Genomic DNA, 15,754 nt, shown 5'->3' with positions numbered 1-15,754 from the left:
CAATGATAAAAAGCCAGACTTCCCTCTTATTCCACCATCCAATCATTTGGGCAGTCTGTGAGATTATAGAACTATGGCAGAACCTTGTGGAGGAAGAAGCAGGATGGAGCAACTCCACAGACTGAGGTCAGATTTTCTGTTATATTGCTACCCTGTAGGATGGTAATCTGAAATAGAAATTAATTTGCCCCCAAATTAGGTGTTATTTCTTGTGCACTGAAATTTATGGTTGTGATTTATATCTGCAACTTTTTTTTGCAACTTCTAACATGAGTTGTTTTATTTTTTACTTATAATTAAATTAACTACATATGCTTCCTAAAGAAAATCTAGAGGAATAGAAATAACAATTAGAAAACTTAAGTTTGTCTGGTAAGAATAGTCTTTGAAGTGATAGTTCTTGGTATGTTCAGCAATTGTGAAAGTGCTAATCAAATAGAGATGCTAGAACTAAAAGATTCTGGGAAAAAGAAATTCTGAGAATCAGAGACTTTCCTTATGTGACATAGTGGTCAGCAACAGAATTAGCTTCTGATTTAGCTTCTTTAGGACTAAGATCGCTCTCTCCTCTCCCCAATTCTGCTTTGTCCTAAGAATAAAAATAAGGATAAGAAGTACCAAACATTTCATTTTACTGGTCATATTTTATTTCCAGCTTTAATTCAAAGGGTAATTCTGTTTCCTTTAGGAAGAAAATTAGATGTATTTTGAATCTCAAAAAAACTTGGAGACTCGGGGAAAGTCATCTTTATGCTTCCCTGGACATGACTCAGAGGGTGACTGAGGAAAGGGCTGAAGCTCTGGCTTTGAATGTTTGTGATGTGGCAATGAGAAGATGGGAAAGTTAGCTTCAGGAGGAGGAAGAACTTCTCCTGTCTTCAGTGGTGGGAGTTGGTGAACAGTTCCAAAAGGGCCCCTTGGGAAGGGAAACTTTCCTCTACCTGGACCTCTTGGATCTCTTTCCTCTGAATTCCTTGGTGGTGGGCCATGATGATGAGGGCGGTGATGGTGACCTTGCCTATGGGGTGGTGGGTCACAGGGTCCAAAGTCATGGAAACCATGACCAGGGGGATGGTGTCTGTGAGGATGGTGCCCAGGAGAATGGTTCCTGTGAGGAGGGTGCCCATGAGGATGGTGTCCGTGAGGATGGTGTTCACGGGAGTGTTGACCAGGGGCCTCCTGACTGTGGGGGTGGTGCCCATGGCGGTGGTGTCCATGAGGACGGTGTCCATGGGGATGGTGTTTGTGGGGATGGTGCTCACTCGAACTGTGGTTATGAGGTGGTCCATGGATCCCATCGGTGTCAAGATGGTGGGGATGACATCTTGACCTTGAAGAGAGCGATGGTGAGGTAGATCCTATTTGAGATGGTGGCCTTTCATCTTCTCCAGAAGGTGGGCATTCAAATTTATGTGTCTTGTGGGAATGATGGTCTCTGGATCCCTTGGGCCTAAATGGAGGTGTCCTTTCATGAGAATGCTCATGCCAAGAGTGGTTGTGATGGCCAAAGAGGGGATGGACACCGCTCATGTTTCTATGTTCCTGGTGAAGGACAGAGAAGTGAGTAGCATTAACTAATGCAAAAGAAGTCATATATTTCACTTGATTTGGACAAATCATTCTCAGACTTTCGCATTTTACAAATGAATTTTATTTTATTTAATTTTTAAAATTTAAAAAAATTTTTTTTGCTTTTTAGGTCACACCCAGCGATGCACAGGTTCATGCACTCAGGAATTACTCTTGGCCATGCTCAGGGGACTATATGGGATGCTGGGAATCAAACCTGGGTCAGGGCACATGCAAGTCAAACGCCCTACCGGCTGTGCTATCACTCCAGCCCCACAAATGAATTTTATTTCAAAAAATTTTAACTGACTGATGTACTGTGATTTGCAATATTGTTAGTGGTTTCCAGTGCATTGACTCCATCATCACACCCATCACCACTGTTGTACCCACCTCCCTTCTTCCATGTCCCCATTGGTCTTCCCTTTCAATATCCCAACTCAGTTTTTCCACAAAGAAACTTTAATTAATTAATTAATTAATTTTGGGGGGATCACACTCAGTGGTGCCCAGGGCTTACTCCTGGTTCCACTCAGGGAATACTCCTGGTGAGGCTTGGAAACAATTTGTGTGGATTCAGGGGTTGAAAGAGGGTCAGCTCACATCCCCTACTCATGGATAGGGAGGATTAACATTATCAAAATGGCAATACTGCCCAAAGCACTATAAAAATTCAATGTGGTCCCTATCAGGATGCCCATGACAATTTTTAAAGAAATAGACAAAATACTCCTGAAATTCATATAGAACAATAAACCCCCATGAATAGCTAAAACAATCCTTGGGAAAAAGAAGATGGGTGGTATCACCCTCCCCAACTTCAAACTGTACTACAAAGCAGTACTAATTAAGAAGCATGGTACTGGGCTAGAAACAGACCTGCAGACCAATGGAACAGAGTTGAATATTCTGTTACAGACCCCCAAATCAGTTAATCTTTGACAAAGGAACAAGAAATGTCAAGTGGAACAAGGAAACCTCTTCAACAAGTGGTGCTGGGAAAACTGGAGAGCTACCTGCAAAAAATGAACTCTGACCTCTGTCTAATGCCGGGAACAAAAGTCAGATCAAAGTGGATTAAAGATCTCAATATCAGACATGAATCCATAAGGTACATAGAGGAAAATGTAGGCAGAACTCTCCACGATATTGAAGCTAAAAGCATCTTTAAGGATGAAACAGCACTGACCATGCAAGTGGAAGCAAACATAAATAAATGGGACTACATCAAACTAAGAAGCTTCTGCACTTCAAAAGAAACAGTGACCAAAATACAGAAAGAGCACACTGAATGGGAAAGAAAATTTTCCCAATACCCATCTGATAAGGGATTAATATCCAGGATATACAAGGCACTAGTAGAATTGTACAAGAAAAAAACCTCCAACCCCATCAAAAATGGGGAGAAGAAATGAACAGAAGTTTCCTCAAAAAAAGAAATACAAATGTCCAAAAGGAACATGAAAAAATGCTCCACATCACTAACCATTAGGGAGATGCAAATCAAAACAATGAGATATCATCTCACACCACAGAGATTGGCACACATTCAAAAGAACAAAAGCAACTGGTGCTGGCGTGGATGTGGGGAAAAAGGGACAATCTTTCACTGTTGGTGGGAATGCCCACTAGTCCAGCCTTTCTGGAAAACAATACAGACAGTCCTTCAAAAACTAGAAATTGAGCTTCCATATGACCCCGCAATATCACTGCTAGGAATATATCCCGAGGATGCAAAAAAGCATAGTAGAAATGACATCTGTACCTATATGTTCATTGCAGCACTGTTCACAATAGCCAAAATCTGGAAACAACCCAAGTGCCTTAGAACAGATGACTGGTTAAAGAAACTTTGGTACATCTACACAATAGAATACTATGCAGCTGTCAGGAGAGATGAAGTCATGAACTTTGCTTATAAATGGATAGACATGGAGAGTATCATGCTAAGTGAAATGAGTCAGAAAGAGAGGGACAGACATAGAAGGACTGCACTCATTTGTGGAGTATAAAACAACATAACATGAGACTGACACGTAAGGATAGTAGATACATGGGACAGATTAGATTGCTCCATAGCTAGAAGCTTGCCTCATGAGCAAAGGGGAGAAGACAGCTGGAATAGTGAAAGGATCACTAAGAAAAAGATGACTGGAGGAGTTGGTCGGGATGGAGATGTGTGCAGAAAGTAGATACAGGACCAAACATGATAACCTCTCAGGGTCTGTATTGCAAACCATAATGCCCAAAAGTGGAGAGAGATTATGGGGAATCATGTCTGCATTGGAGGCAGGGGGAGGGTGGGAAAGGGGGTGTATACCGGAGATATTGGTGGTGGGGAATGTGCACTGGTGGAGGGATGGGTGTTTGATCATTGTGTGTTTGTAACTCAAACATGAGAGCTTGAAACTATCTCACAGTGATTCAATAGCACTGTAGCACTGTCCTCCCGTTGTTCCTCGATTTGCTCTAGTGGGCCCAGTAACATCGTGAGACTAACAAGTTACTAAAAGTAACAACTGTGTTTGGCATATCGAATACGTCACGGGTAGCTTGCCAGGTTTTGCCGTGTGGGCGAGATACTTGCTGTAGCAAGTAGCTTGCTGGGCTCTCCAAGAGGGGCAGAGGAATCAAACTCAGGTCGGCCAAGTTGGCTGCATGTAAGGCAAACACCCTACCACTGTGCTATTGCTCCAGCCAATAAAATTAAAAAAAAAAAAAAGAAAGAAAGAGAATCAGCTGTGTGCAAGGCAAGTGCCCTACCCTCTGTACTATTGCTCTAGCCCCTGCACATAAATTTTATTTTATTTTTTTATTTTTATTTTTGAATTGTTTTCTTTTTGCTATTTTTGGGTCACACCCAGCGATGCTCAGGGGTTACTCCTGGCTTTGCACTCAGGAATTACTCCTGGGGGTGCTTGGGGGACCATATGGGATGTTGGGGATTGAACCTGGGTCAGCCGCATACAAGGCAGATGCCCTACCCACTGTACTATCACTCTGGCCCCCGCACATGAATTTTAGAAGTAGAATACCAAAAAGAAATTCTCAAATTTTTATCTAACAAAGTTGTAATTTAGAATGCAAATAAAACCTACTGTTTATCACCATTTCACAGAAATAAAAATATTTTGGCAACACACAAATTAGAAAGACAATCATAAAGACTGAATCTTTACATGGAATAATTGTTTTTTTAACAACTTTATTGTCCTTATTTTTCTCATTTTGACAAAAAAGTGATGAAATTATGTTACAGAATGATACTCATCTGTAGGGCAATAGGTGGGGAGTGCCTAGTAATTTATATGCCTAATAGAGTACAAAAGTTTAAAGGCACGAGTCTTCCTTTCTCCTAGAGGATGATTACTTCACCTCTTCACTCTCCTTTACAGATTTTAATTTAAAAGGGAGCGGCTGGGAAAGAGCATGCCTTCAGATTCAATCTCAGAGGCCCTGGACACAAACACTGGTAGCACCAATACATAAGCAATAATCTGGGGATTTATTTTCATGGTGATAATCCTGCTGTCCCATTCCCTCAAAACTTTAAGATCTTTTATCTTTTTGCGGCATACGCAATGATTCTCAGAGTTATTCTTGGCTCTGTGCTCAGGACACACTCCTTGCACTGCTTGGGGAACCATAGGTGGTACAGGGATTTGAACCCGGGTCAACTGCTTGCAAGGCAAGTACTTTACCCATTGTACTATCTCTCCAGCCTCTCACTGCCCCCAGCCCCACTTTTTGACTTGACACCTAGTTTTTTCTTTTCGATTTTTCCCTGATAAGAGTATTGTGAATGATACCTGTTATAGAGCAAAGGGTTTTGGTACAGATGTAAACTATTGTTTTGCATTTTATTTAATATCCCTTAACGTGATACATTTATTTTTAAACTAGTTTATTCCCTTTTGCTTCCATGCCTGATAAAAGCTAGGAATTATTCAGGCTCAGCATTGGAACCCTTATTAAGGGGTCATTTTCAACTTCATTAAAGATTGATGGAACTGATCATGATTTTACTTTTCTGCCAAACTTCATCCCTCCCCAATGCTTGGGAAAATTTCCATACTTTGGGTGCCATTCTAACAATTTCACCCTTTCCCCCCAGAGACCCATTTGCTCTGTGTTTCTCTGTCCTCTCCCAGCCTCCTCCTCATGTTGTCCAAAATGTAAAATACACTATAAATATGAAAAAATAATCATTCAGACTGGCACTGCTTATAACAGAAGCTACTACGTCAACTTACCTCAATGTTAAAGACTTCACAGTTTACATTGATATAATTTGGATTTTCCAAGTCAGAGGCTTGTGGATCATAGGAAAAATATGCTTTGCAGAATCCAAAAACCTACAAAAAAGAGAGAAACATCAGTGTGTGTTTGCTGTGTCTGTGTTTAGAAGTGGGAACTTAATACCCATATGGTCTAGTAAGTGCACACTTGTAGGTGGTATGAAGGTGCCCAGCTAGACATATGAACTTCTAGACATTTGAGAAAGGAAGAAAGCATTATAAAAACTAAGTAACATTAACCAACAACTCCACCAAGGTTTTGTTTATTTGTTTTGGGCTACAATCTGGTAGTGTTTAGAGATTACTCCTTGCTCTGTGCTCAGAGGTCACTGCTGGCAGGGCTTAGGGGACCCTATGGGGTGCTGGGAATTGAACTCTGTCTGCTGTGTAGAAGGCAAGTGCTGTGTCCACTATAGTATCACTCAGGCCCTCCACTAGGTTTTGTGTGTGTGTGTGTGTGTGTGTGTTTAATTTAAGATTTTGGCCCACACCTGGCGATGCTCAGGGATTACTCCTGGCTCTGTGCTCAAGAGTTACTCCTGGTGGTGTTCAGAGGACCATGTGGGATGCTGGGGATCAAACCTGGGTCAGCTGCATGCAAGGCAAGCGCCCTACCTGCAGTACTATCTTGCTAGCCCCCTCCACTAGGTTTTAAACCATGTTTCTTGGTCAGCATTTGGGAGGAAGTATTGGTTGTGAAGGCATCAGCACACATTTCTGTGGTTCTCTACCATGCGTAGGACTTTCCCTATGCATGGTAGAGAATCACACAGGTTCTCTACTAACATAGGTTTTAGTAAAGACTATCACATCACGGATGCCTTGCCTTTATCCTAATCCTCGGTGATAAAGTTGGCTATACGGTGACAGAATGAAGAATATTGCAGCAGAGGGATCCACATAATTTTGACTAGTCCTTTGGAGAGGAGTGTTGGGAAGGAAGGAGCTGGAATAAAGAAGGTTTTGAATGAACCCTGTTAAAGTGACTGCTGGTTACTCTGGTACTAGGAATAGCTAGTAGGCACTCCAGGCTCCAGAGAACTCTAAACTCATTGATTGATTTTGGTCTAGGACAAGGAGAAAATTCTTCTAGAAGTTATAAAGCATGAGGTTCTAAGTACAGTTTCAGAATCTCACAGTTCTGGCTTCATCATTTTCCAGTTGTGTGAGTTTAAGCAAATTACATAAAATTTCTGAAACTCAGTTTTTGAAAATGTTTTTATAATATTATCTACCCACAAGTTGTAGCAGGATTTAACTATAATGTTTAGCACTGAGTTTTTTTTTTAAGCCACCATGTTTTGGTGCTAGGTTTATAGTATCAACATCAAGAATTTTACTGGTTTATTGGATTGGGAATAAGGAGGGAGGTGCCTTTTTTGATGGTCATTAGCAAGATTCTGAAACTGTTTCTGTCACTGTCACTGTCCTCCCGTTGTTCATCGAATTGCTCGAGCGGGCCCAGTAACGTCTCCATTTTGAAACTTGCTGTTACTGTGTTTGGGCGTATTGAATATGTCATGGGTAGCTTGCCAGACTTTGCCGTGCCAGCGAGATACTCTCAGTAGCTTGCCAGGCTCTCCGAGAGGGGCGGAGGAATTGAACCCGGCTCGGCTGGGCTGGCTGCATACAAGGCATATGCCCTACCGCTGTCCTATCGCTCCAGCCTGAAACTGTTTCAGGTCAAAAAATTTAAAGGCCAGGGCTGGAGCTATAGTACAGTGGGTAGGGTGTTTGCCTTGCACACGGCCAACCTGGGTTCGATTTCTAGCATCCCATATGGTACCCTAAGCTCTGCCAGGAGTGATTCCCGAGTGCAGAGCCAGGAGTAACCCCTGAGCCTCGCTGGATGTGACCCAAAAGAGCAAAAAAAAAAAAAATTAAAAAGCCAGAAATGGAACTTATAATGCCTTCCTCTTTATTATCCCTAGCAAAAAGTATTATTAAACCCCAGAAACCCTTCTGATTTGAAATTAGAAGGTGATAACTAAAAAAACCCTGTATCCTAACACTTTTTTAGTTAAGTGCCCTTAGGCATGTAGTTTTCTTTTTCAGGAGAAAAAAAGAAGTGAATCCTAGCGCCTCTTCAGATTGTTATGAGACTGCAGTGAAGGAATAACATATGTAGACACATTTTGTCAAAATTAGGCCATCACAAAAAAATGCTGGGTATTACTAATATCTTTCTGCAGGATCATGGGTATCAAGTTATCAGTGATTAGGGCAATATCTCCTTGATCTGAGCTGTAGTCTAACCTTAACTGCAGCAAAGTATTACATTCCAGTGAACAGCGGTCAAATCCTTTACATGGATGGGGCTCAACTGAAGAGCAGATGAGATGACATAAATGAAAATATCATGTGTGTAGTTTCTTTATACAGTTAGCTATGAGTCTTTTACATCATAATTAGTGAAAAAAATCTTAGTTTTAAGTTTGGGAGCATAAAATGTATTATTTAAAACCATATTCTAATTATTTACTTAACTTTCATATTTGCAAGTTGGGGATAAACATCGTATTCACCTCTAGGTCAGTTATAAGTTAGCCTAGGTGTAAACTACCCAGGGGGTATCTGGCACATAGCAGGTGCACTCAAAATGTTTTAATGTTTCACAGACATTTATTATACTCACTTTGGAGTGCCTGGGAAAGTGGTAAGCAGAGCAATTCCTCACAGAGAAATCAAAGTAGTAATTGGTTCTTTCCTCTCCTCTCTAGAATGGAGTAAAAGCAAAGAAGCATCAGGAACACAGAAAGTTAACAAAACAGGCTGTTTGTCAACACTTAATCTCCGATATACTGTTGGAAATCAAGCAGCATTTCTCAATCAGGGGCCACAGGACCCTCTGTGTACTCCAAGGATATTCTTAGAAGGCTACAAGTGAAAATCATGTAAAAGGTGGGCAGTCACAGCATGAAGCTAGGGAGCAGGTAGAACAGAAGTCTCATAAGAAGGAAACAGACAAGGGAACAAAGGTCAGAAAAAGACTGACAGTTCCTGGAATGCTTGCAAGACAAGCACCTGAAGGTCTGTAGACTGATAATCTTAAATTTTGTTCTGGAACATATTTTTCCCCTTTACAATGTCTTGGAACTCTTTCTGGTGAAAGTAAATGCACTGTATTTATTCCATCATGTGTATGCATCTTAAGACATTTCACTATGGGTTTCCCAAATCCCTGGTGAATATTCTCTAGCTGCAGCAGGAGACTATCTCCAGGTAGGAGGTGCAAGGGTCCTGGGGTTCAGCCAAGAGAACTGTCTACTTCCAGTGTAATATTGGGTGTTGCAGTTTCTTTGAATCATAGTGTAAGTCCATCAGGACAGGATGATATTCACTGATTCACATAATCCTAATCAACCCTTCCCACTCTCCCAATTTAAAAAACAACGGAGGCTAATTCTTGAGTATCTGCTACTTATCTGTTGAAGCTACCACGGGATTTTTGATTTAAATGCAGCTAGCCTAGCACAGCTAATGGAGAGCTCAAGGGATACTGTTTGCCCCAGTCAAATTCATGTCCAATCTCTTAGTTTCTAGCTGCTCTTTAAGTGAGGCTCACCACTCTTGACACTCTCTCCACTTGGTCCACTTTGAATGAGGCAAAGTCACCATTCTCCTCTTTGTACTTCTCAAGTGCCTTTTCAGCTTGTTTTCTGTAGTGCTCAGTATCTTCAAAGTAATCAATGAGTACAGGACTGTCTTTGGTATTGGTCAGTGCTGAAGAGACTGGGGGAAGAAGAAAGCAGATTCGCAGTTACAGGGTTGAAAACAGATGCTAAACCACAACACCCAAAAGGAGAGAGAGAACAAAGGGGAATGCCCTGACACAGAGGCAGGGTGGGGTGGGGGGATGGGGATGGGAGGGATACTGGGATCCGTGGTGGTGGGAAATGGGCACTGGTGGAGGGATGGGTATTTGATCATTGTATAATTGAAACCCAAGCACAGAAATTTGTAAGTCTACAACTGTACTCATGGTGTCTCACTAATAAAAATTAAGTTAAAAAAAAAGAAAACAGATGCTAATGCTTGGTCATGGTGACAAGAATAACAATTTGCAGATGCAAATAACTGAGGATGGGACAAGATAAGTAACTTGTTTGAGATTAAATCAACAAATTAGCAGCAGGGAGAAATCCAAACCTAGATTCACCCTGTGCTCAAATTTCTCTTGGACACTGCCTATGATGTACAACCTCTCACGTCATCTGTAAAGTATGAGGATTTGAATGAACTCTCGTAAAGTTTTAGCTGAAGAGAGAAGATATAGTTCAGCTTTTATTTGTTTACTTTTATAGCAGCCACATCCAGCAGTAGACTCCTGGGCTACATTCAGCCACCTGGTGCCAGGGGTCAGACTAAAATCCTGGTTCCATTGAGCTGTAGTCCTGTCCCCGGCTCAATCTTTTTAAAAAGCAACATCTTACAGTTGTTGGTTGGCAGTTTTTATTATTATTTTATGTCATCTTAAAGTTTTCTTTGCACAGGGGTGTTGGGTCATGCCCAGCTATGCTTGGAGGTTACCCCTGCCTCTGTGCTCAGGGGACCATGTTGTGCAGGAGTTAAATCAGAGCCAGCTGCATGCCAAACAAGTGACTAACCCCTATTCTGTCTTTTGGCACTCAAGATTTGCTTTTTATGGTCCGGATCGATAGTACAGCAAGTAGGGCATTTGCCTTGTATGCGGCCGACCCAGGTTTGGTCCCCGGCATCCCATATTGTCCCCCAAGCACTCTCAGGAGTAATTCCTGAGCACAGACCCAGGAATAACCCCCGAGCATCGCTGGGAGTGACCCAAAAAGAAAAAAAAAACAAACAAAACAAATTTGGGTGTTTTGGTTTTTTTTTTTTTTTTTTTTTTGGTATTCATGGTTATTCCTTGCTCTGCACACAGGGACTACTCCTGATGGTGCCCAGGTGACCTTCCTACGGGGTGCTGGGAATTCATATGGGGTCAGGTGCGGGTGAGGCAAGTACCGTACTTACTGTACTGTCTCTCTGGCTCAAGACTCGCTATCATTTATTTGTTTGTTTATTTATTTATGTCATTTTGGGTCACATGCAGCTGTAATCAGGTTTTACTCCTGCTTAGAGATCCTAGAGGGGCTCCAAGGACCATATGGAGTACTGGAGATTGAATTCGGGTCAGCTGTGTGCAAAGCAAGTACCTTACTCATTGTACTATAATTCCGACCCCAAGATTTGATATTTTAAAAGGAATGTGGTGAAAATTCTTTTTTGAAAAAAATAAAGAAATAAAAAGAGCATGGAACTTTAGTGGATTTTGCCTGTGTTCGCAAGACCAAGACATTAAGCATCTTCGAGCCTCACTTTATCTCCAAAATACAAAGTATCATCATTTTTATTTTGTATTTTTGTGAGATTAATTATGATAACTATGTATATTTTCTTTGTAAATTATATATTTACATGTATATATGCATATTTTTTTCATTTTTTTTCAGGTCACACCCAGACACCCAGTTGTGCTCAGGTTTACTCCTGGCTCTTTTCTCCATGATCATTACTGGTGCTGCTCAGAGAAACCATTTGCAGTGTTCAGGATTGAACCAGCATCAGCCATGAGCAAGGCAAGCACCTAATCCCCTATACTATCTCTCTAGTCCAACTTTTAGATTTCTAGATAAATGAAGAAGTTATTGAGGACCAACTAACTGCTCTGCAAAGTACACTTCAGAGACCATCATATTTAATTACACCAAGAATGGGAAGGGTTAATGCTTTATTATCCTCATCCTATAAAAGAGGAAATCTTAAAGAAGCTAACTTGTCCTCAAGCCCATATAATTAGTAAGTGATGAGACTGTGATTCAATTTTAAGCAAATCTAACACCAGAACTTGTGTTCTCTACGGTACTGTACTTTCTCTGACAAATTCCCTATTTTATGTACTGAACATCTTTAAAGGAAGGTATATCAGTAATACAAAATAACATATTTTATTTCTCTCCTTAAAAGAGTGAGTAGTAATTTAGTCTATGTGGGCAATAGCCATTTCTGACGTGTTCATCATATTATAACATGATAAATACCACTATACAGTTGAAATCTATATTAACCTAGAATTCATTAGCATTTAACAGATTACCATACCAGAACTTGTGGTGCAGTTAAAGTGATCTACTCGTGGATACTGAGATTCATTCAACCGTGTTGTTGCTATTACCTTACATTTCCCAATCACCTGCAAGAAAGAGGTTTGTCATTGCAGACTGCTGTTTTCAGGTTAGATATGAGGGAGCAAAAAAGTGATGTCAAATACTTTTATTGTCCATTTAAAACCTTTATTTGTACTTTGTCTCCAACAAATCAACTCCTAAAACCTGTATTTTTCTCAGTTTATTTCTATGAACTGGATGCAATAAACACCCAACATTTGCACAAGAAGTAAGGGGAAACTGTTTAAATGGATCATGATCATAAATCAAATATTTTCAAGGGAAAAATACTCAAACTCCAGGTGTGTGAACATCCTATTTTCTGGAATTGCAAATTATATCTGCTTATGCATCTTTCTGTTCTCCTAGGACAGAGTCTAGGATCTGAGAATCCATGTGCAACGTGTGAAACAAGACCCGATTTCTCATGGTAATGGCAATGAATCTCTTTGGTTATATTTCTACTAGACGGACCAATTTTCAATTGATATAAATATAAGTTCATACATCCTTAGAGTCATAATCAATCAGAGCTACCAAGGGCTTGAGAGTAAACCTGTTCTAGAACCCTCCTCTTATTTTGCACTTGAGGACATGAAGTCTAAGGATCTTAAATGATTTACCCAATGGTTCATGTTGGTTTTGCTATTCCACGGGAACCCCAGTTCCACTGATATATCTTGAACTGTGTTGTTTTGGTATGGATCTCTAAGGAGAATATTACTCGAGTTCAACATAGTTTTTATGAAGTGAGAGGTAGAAGCTGGTTTTACTCTTATACTATGCTAGCTTAGGCTGCTCTGAATAAGAACAGTACATAAAGGTAATAAAAACTATGAGAAAGGGAATGGTGTCTTATGTACTTACAGTGTGAGTTGGATGTCTAGAAAAATCTGGCTCACAGTCATCCCAAAATTTCCTGGATAAGACCGAACAATCAGATTCTATCACGTCTAAAACTAAATAATAGACAGTTGAAGATTCCTGGGAAAAGAGCCAAGAAGAAACGGTGAGCAGCATGCAGAAGATCAGAGCCCCCTCCCCCCTGCCCCAGTAAAATCTGTATTTTTGCTTAAACATTAATTCCTGCTCCTTCAGATTTTAGCAGATGTCCTACCTTCGTGTGAGTTAATCTATTTATGTGTATAGACAGCCTCAAAAGAATAATTCAAAAATGTTCTTTTTAGCTGTGCATACTGCTGCTTCTGCTCATGAGCTTTTGAAAGCAATTTCCAAATAGCAGCATTGACTTGGAGGGAGTGTTGAAGGTCCAAGGCTAGAAACATCAGTGATGATACTCTGGTCTTCAACGTGTTTGTGCAATTCTACCCTCCTACCTAACTCTCACCTTGAACGTGGTTGCCTTGCCCAAAGTCAAAGCCACAATCTTTTATTACAGTTAAGCTCCTCTTCTCTCAACTTTCCATGTCTTTTTTTTCCTCTGGCACCATCACTTAGAGCTGGCTCTAGCTTTGAAATTGCCCTATAAACATTAATTTTTTTTTTTCGCTTTTGCTTTCCAGTCACAGGTCTCATAGGGACTTTCTTTGCAATATCTCTTATCTTTTCTTAATTATTCCTGCCCTAATTCCTTCTTCAGGATCTGGTCCTCATCTTGTTCCTGGACATGTGTAAAGCTTCCAAGTTCATTTCCCTGTCACCTGTTCTATCTCCCCAAGTATCCAAGGGCCTTCCCAGTTCACCCACACACCATCTATACTACAACTCAGAGATAGCTCTGTGCTGATTCATCCTGTGTACTGTAGATGATGCAGAAAACCTGAAATTGGAGTAATAATCACTAAAACTTAATAATGCTAATTTAGTAATAATCACATTCCATCACCAAATAGGACGCTGAGAATCAAACCCTGGTTCACTATGTGCAAGGCATACACTCTGCCTACTATACTATTGCTCCCGCCCCATAATCACTAAATTTTTGATTGAATTCTTAAACTCTGATTTTTTTGTCTGTAACTGTAACACCTTCATCTCTATGTTAATACATAAATTATGGATTTCTCTTTTTCCCTCTGTGGTGCTCTGTGGTTTGACATTTCTGATTTCAGCAGTTCCACTGTAAGGTAGAGTTTGGGGAGAGTGAGAGGGAAGTAGTGGGAAAACCTCCCTTCATAGTCTTTGTCAAGTCCTTAAGTAATCTCCAAATATGCATATAATTTACATGATGATAGTAGGGTTGCTTTGCTATAAGATAAGCTTTCCATCTCCCTACCAACTTAATGGCCACTCTAGTACCCATATAAAATTTAAGGAATTTCCTGCTTATATTCAGTCACTCCTTAATGCTTTTTCCTATTATCCCCCTAAATAGGGATTGGGATTCTCTTGGAATGTCTTTACTCAGTCTCTCGTCCTATTCAAATCTTTATGAGAATGAGTGCTACTCATTCTTTAGCAATAAAATTAAGTTTCCTCCCATCCAATATCAATAGAACATTCTCATTATATTGCTCAAGTCTCAATACCATTCACCTGGTCATTTGAATATATCCTATCTTACATAGATTGCCAATGTGTAAGTGTGAGCTGATTACTAGTTCCTTAAGGGCAAGACCAACAGTGTGTGTGTGTGTGTGTGTGTGTGTGTGTGTGTGTGTGTTTTGGTCACACCCAGTATTTTTCAAGGACTTCCCATGACTGTGTTCAGGGTTTGCTCTTGGTGGTAGCAGATAGACAATGTAGTACCACACACAATGCATCTAAATAGCCCACTGAGCATTGTCTTCAGCCCTGTTCTATTTATTGCACTTACACTATTGAACATTTGATTTGGCATAGTGTAAATGCCTATCATATGATTCATAGTTAAGGTCAAACAACAAATATTAGGAAATAAAAAAAAATAGAGCAGCAGTGGAAAATGAACAGTTAACTCTGCCCAAAGCCATTTCATTGTGCAAAGCAGTAAGCTTAGGGGCTAGAGCCGTGTTTTCCTCTAATGCCCCTGATGGTCTACCTACTCAGCTCACCCCTTTGTCCACGTGGGCATCAGCGACTCGCAGCAACTGGAAAAGGTAGCCATCCCGTCGTCCTTTATTGACCAGGTCTAGGGCTTTCCCAGCCACAGCCTCAACTGCATTACATTCTGTGGGACTCAGAGCGAAAGCATACGGCAGCGTGATGCAAAGGTTCAGAAGCAGCACTGCAGTGAAAGCCTTCATTTTGTTACAAAGGGCAAATCATTCCAACCACTTGTTATAACACTGTAGAGAATTTTATACAGGTGTTCCACAACACACACACTGCACACATACACACATACAAACACATTTGTTTGTCCAAATACTTGATTAAGCAGTCTTTACACATGGTGAACTAGGAACACTCACCTTGACCCCTGGTTAAAATATCTGTCAACATGCTGTAAATGATTAGCAGGTTCTGGGGACCAAAAGTTGAGTCATGCCCTAGGGGACTGAGTGGCATTGTGATCTGCACAAATTTGGATATTTGTAGTAGGTAACAGGTCCAAGGTTGTTTTTGACCATACACATTGCATATGTCTTTGTGGATTGTGAGGCAAGAAGAAAAATAATTTCTCCATCTACCTCCCTGTCTCAGTCAAAAATCTCCACCAACCATAGCCTCTTTGGATGATAACATTACAGTCCGCTGGAGACTGCATTACCCAAAGTGGGGGTGGGATGGGTGGAGTGGTAGTGTGCTGAAAATCTCACA

General features: G+C 40.7%; 1 protein-coding gene across 1 annotated transcript; it reads right to left on the bottom strand.

The window, feature by feature from the left end:
* Positions 1-624: 624 nt before the first annotated feature.
* HRG (histidine rich glycoprotein) lies at positions 625-15,306 on the bottom strand. The gene is made up of 7 exons (XM_056121133.1): positions 15,046-15,306; positions 12,920-13,036; positions 11,988-12,078; positions 9,433-9,599; positions 8,503-8,583; positions 5,823-5,924; positions 625-1,542 (listed from the first exon to the last, which is right to left on the bottom strand). Exons 1-7 carry the CDS (start codon positions 15,235-15,237, stop codon positions 715-717), a joined length of 1,578 nt encoding a protein of 525 aa, XP_055977108.1. The 5' UTR covers positions 15,238-15,306; the 3' UTR covers positions 625-714.
* Between the last annotated feature and the right edge of the window lie 448 nt (positions 15,307-15,754).

The sequence above is a fragment of the Sorex fumeus genome, unplaced genomic scaffold (genome assembly GCF_029834395.1).
Source record: "Sorex fumeus unplaced genomic scaffold, SorFum_2.1 ptg000044l, whole genome shotgun sequence".
Taxonomy (NCBI): Eukaryota; Metazoa; Chordata; class Mammalia; order Eulipotyphla; family Soricidae; genus Sorex; species Sorex fumeus.
The sequence above is the reverse complement of the archived record's forward strand: the minus strand, read 5'-3'. Positions and strand labels throughout refer to the sequence as shown.

What these genes read in the sequence shown, in the direction of transcription:
- HRG (XM_056121133.1), bottom strand. Translation starts at nt 15,237, where the DNA reads ATGAAGGCTTTCACTGCAGTGCTGCTTCTGAACCTTTGCATCACGCTG. An exon ending in TAACTGCACCACAAGTTCTG is followed by an intron (nt 9,600 to 11,987) that starts GTATGGTAATCT and finishes TTCTTCCCCCAG; the next exon opens with TCTCTTCAGCACTGACCAAT. An exon ending in ACTTTCCCAGGCACTCCAAA is followed by an intron (nt 5,925 to 8,502) that starts GTGAGTATAATA and finishes TCTTTTTTGTAG; the next exon opens with GTTTTTGGATTCTGCAAAGC.